The sequence below is a fragment of the Protobothrops mucrosquamatus genome, unplaced genomic scaffold, assembly GCF_001527695.2.
Source record: "Protobothrops mucrosquamatus isolate PMUCROS unplaced genomic scaffold, P.Mucros_1.0 scaffold25354, whole genome shotgun sequence".
NCBI classification, from domain to species: domain Eukaryota; kingdom Metazoa; phylum Chordata; class Lepidosauria; order Squamata; family Viperidae; genus Protobothrops; species Protobothrops mucrosquamatus.
The window spans coordinates 1-1,955 of NW_015411103.1; the positions used below are offsets into that span (position 1 = coordinate 1).

A 1,955-nucleotide genomic window follows, 5' to 3' on the forward strand; every position below is an offset into this window, starting at 1 on the left:
TCTTATTAACCCAGAAAAAGAGCTGATTAAATCAAGCGATCGTTGAATCTTTTCCCTTATAAATAAGTTTACCTAGTGAAAATTAAGTTTTGTGTGTTTGCTTTTTTGTTTTTGTAATTTAAAAGATGTATTTAATTATCATGTTCGCTTGTGAATTTAAAAGTTTTCCTTTCTATTATGGCTTGTCGGCTTCCCCCCCCCCCCCTCTAATGAGGCTCCTGTCAGCTACTGATAACTTTATTAGAGCTTAGGTCAATATTTCTTATACAACAGTTCTAATACATTTTATACAGATTTATGGATCCTTCTCACGCTGGGATCAGTTGTAATTGATCGGGGGTCCATCCCGTGGATGTTTGCTTCTCCCCAATTTGTTCTTTTTAAAATACTGTCGTTCTCCTTTAAGAAGCCACCGAAGCTGACCGTCTCGGTTTCCCGTCTGGACAGAGCCCAAAGGCGGTCACCTGATTTGCAGGAAAAGGCGAGAAACTAACTTTCTCTTTCCTTATCCCGGCGGAGGAGGCAGCGATGGCGGCCGCAGCGTCCATGGAGGATTTCCTGGAAGAAGCCACCTGCTCCATCTGCCTGGAGTATTTCCAGGACCCCGTGCTCATCCCGGAGTGCGGCCACAACTTCTGCCGGGGCTGCCTGACCGGCAGTTGGGGGACGTCGGAATCGGAGGCTTCCTGTCCCCAGTGCAGACAGACCTTCGGGCCCCGCAACGTCCTGCCCAACAGGCAGCTGGTGCGGCTGGTGGAAATAGCCAGGCGATGCGGAGGCCCTTGGGGCGAGGACGGAGGGAGCTTCTGCACGAAGCACCGGGAGCCCCTCAAGCTCTTTTGTAAACGCCACGAGACCCTCATCTGCGTGGTCTGCGACCGATCCCAAGAGCACAGGGGCCACCGGGTGATCCCGGCGGAGGAGGCTTTCCAGGAGTACCAGGTAGGAATCCGCCAGGAGGAATCCCTGTGGAGGGCCATCCAGATCCTTGGCCTTCCAGGCAATCCTTGAACTACTTTACTTGTTTCCTCTGTTGTCCGCAAACCGGGTTTAGCCTGGCGCAGATGCCAATCAGAACCAGGCAGGAGTTCGAGGAACTTTTATTGAAGTATTTCAGCAAAAGGCTCTAAGAAGCTTTTATTGATTTTTTTAAATACAATTCAATAGTGCTTATTCAACAAACGTGTTGTCTGGGTTTATCATTCACTAATACAAATTAAATTCCTAATCGCTAGTTAGTTTCTCCGCCATTGATAAAATAAGTCCCAAGTTTGAAAATATTCTTTTTCTTTCAATCTCAAAGTAAGTCTGTCCATTTCTGCACAGTCTAATATTTTTTTAATTATTTCTTCCTCCGATGGTATTTCTTCATTTTTCCAATATTGTGCAAATATAAGTCTTGCTGCTGTTATCACATGCAAAATCAGATATATACTTCGTTTTTCAAGCTTTTCTGGCCAAGTATGTATTTTTGTCCAATATTTCTTTGCTTTAATACAGGGGTGTCATGTTCGGAGTTTGACATGTCTGCTTTAACACATGTCCACCATACATGATAATAACTACCTGGTTTTTGATTACATTTCCAACATTTATATGACATATTTTTAAACATTTTTGCTAATCTTGCTGGTGGCAAGTGCCATCTATAAAACATTCTATATAAGTTTTTTTTATAAGAGGTTGACATTGTCAGTTTGTAATTTCTTTCCCACAGGCTTTGCCATTTCTCTAAATCTATATTATATCCAAAACTTTTTACCCATATTATCATTGTTTCTTTTACTTGTTCATCTTCTATTTTCAAATTTAATAGAAAATTATACATTTTCTTAATTAGTTTTTCATCAGAGGTTAATAGTATCTGATCAAACAAAGTCTGCTTTTTATAGAATCCATACAATTTAACACCTTTATCATATCTCACTTGTATCTGTAAATATGATCTTCTTCTT

At 41.6% G+C, this 1,955-nt stretch overlaps 1 protein-coding gene across 1 annotated transcript; it reads left to right on the plus strand.

The window, feature by feature from the left end:
- Window positions 1–507: 507 nt before the first annotated feature.
- Window positions 508–942, plus strand: LOC107302077 (zinc finger protein RFP-like; the record flags this gene model as incomplete). Its single annotated transcript, XM_015831199.1, has 1 exon — window positions 508–942. A coding segment is annotated over exon 1 (414 nt), but the record flags the coding sequence as incomplete, so codon positions are not given.
- Window positions 943–1,955: the final 1,013 nt, after the last annotated feature.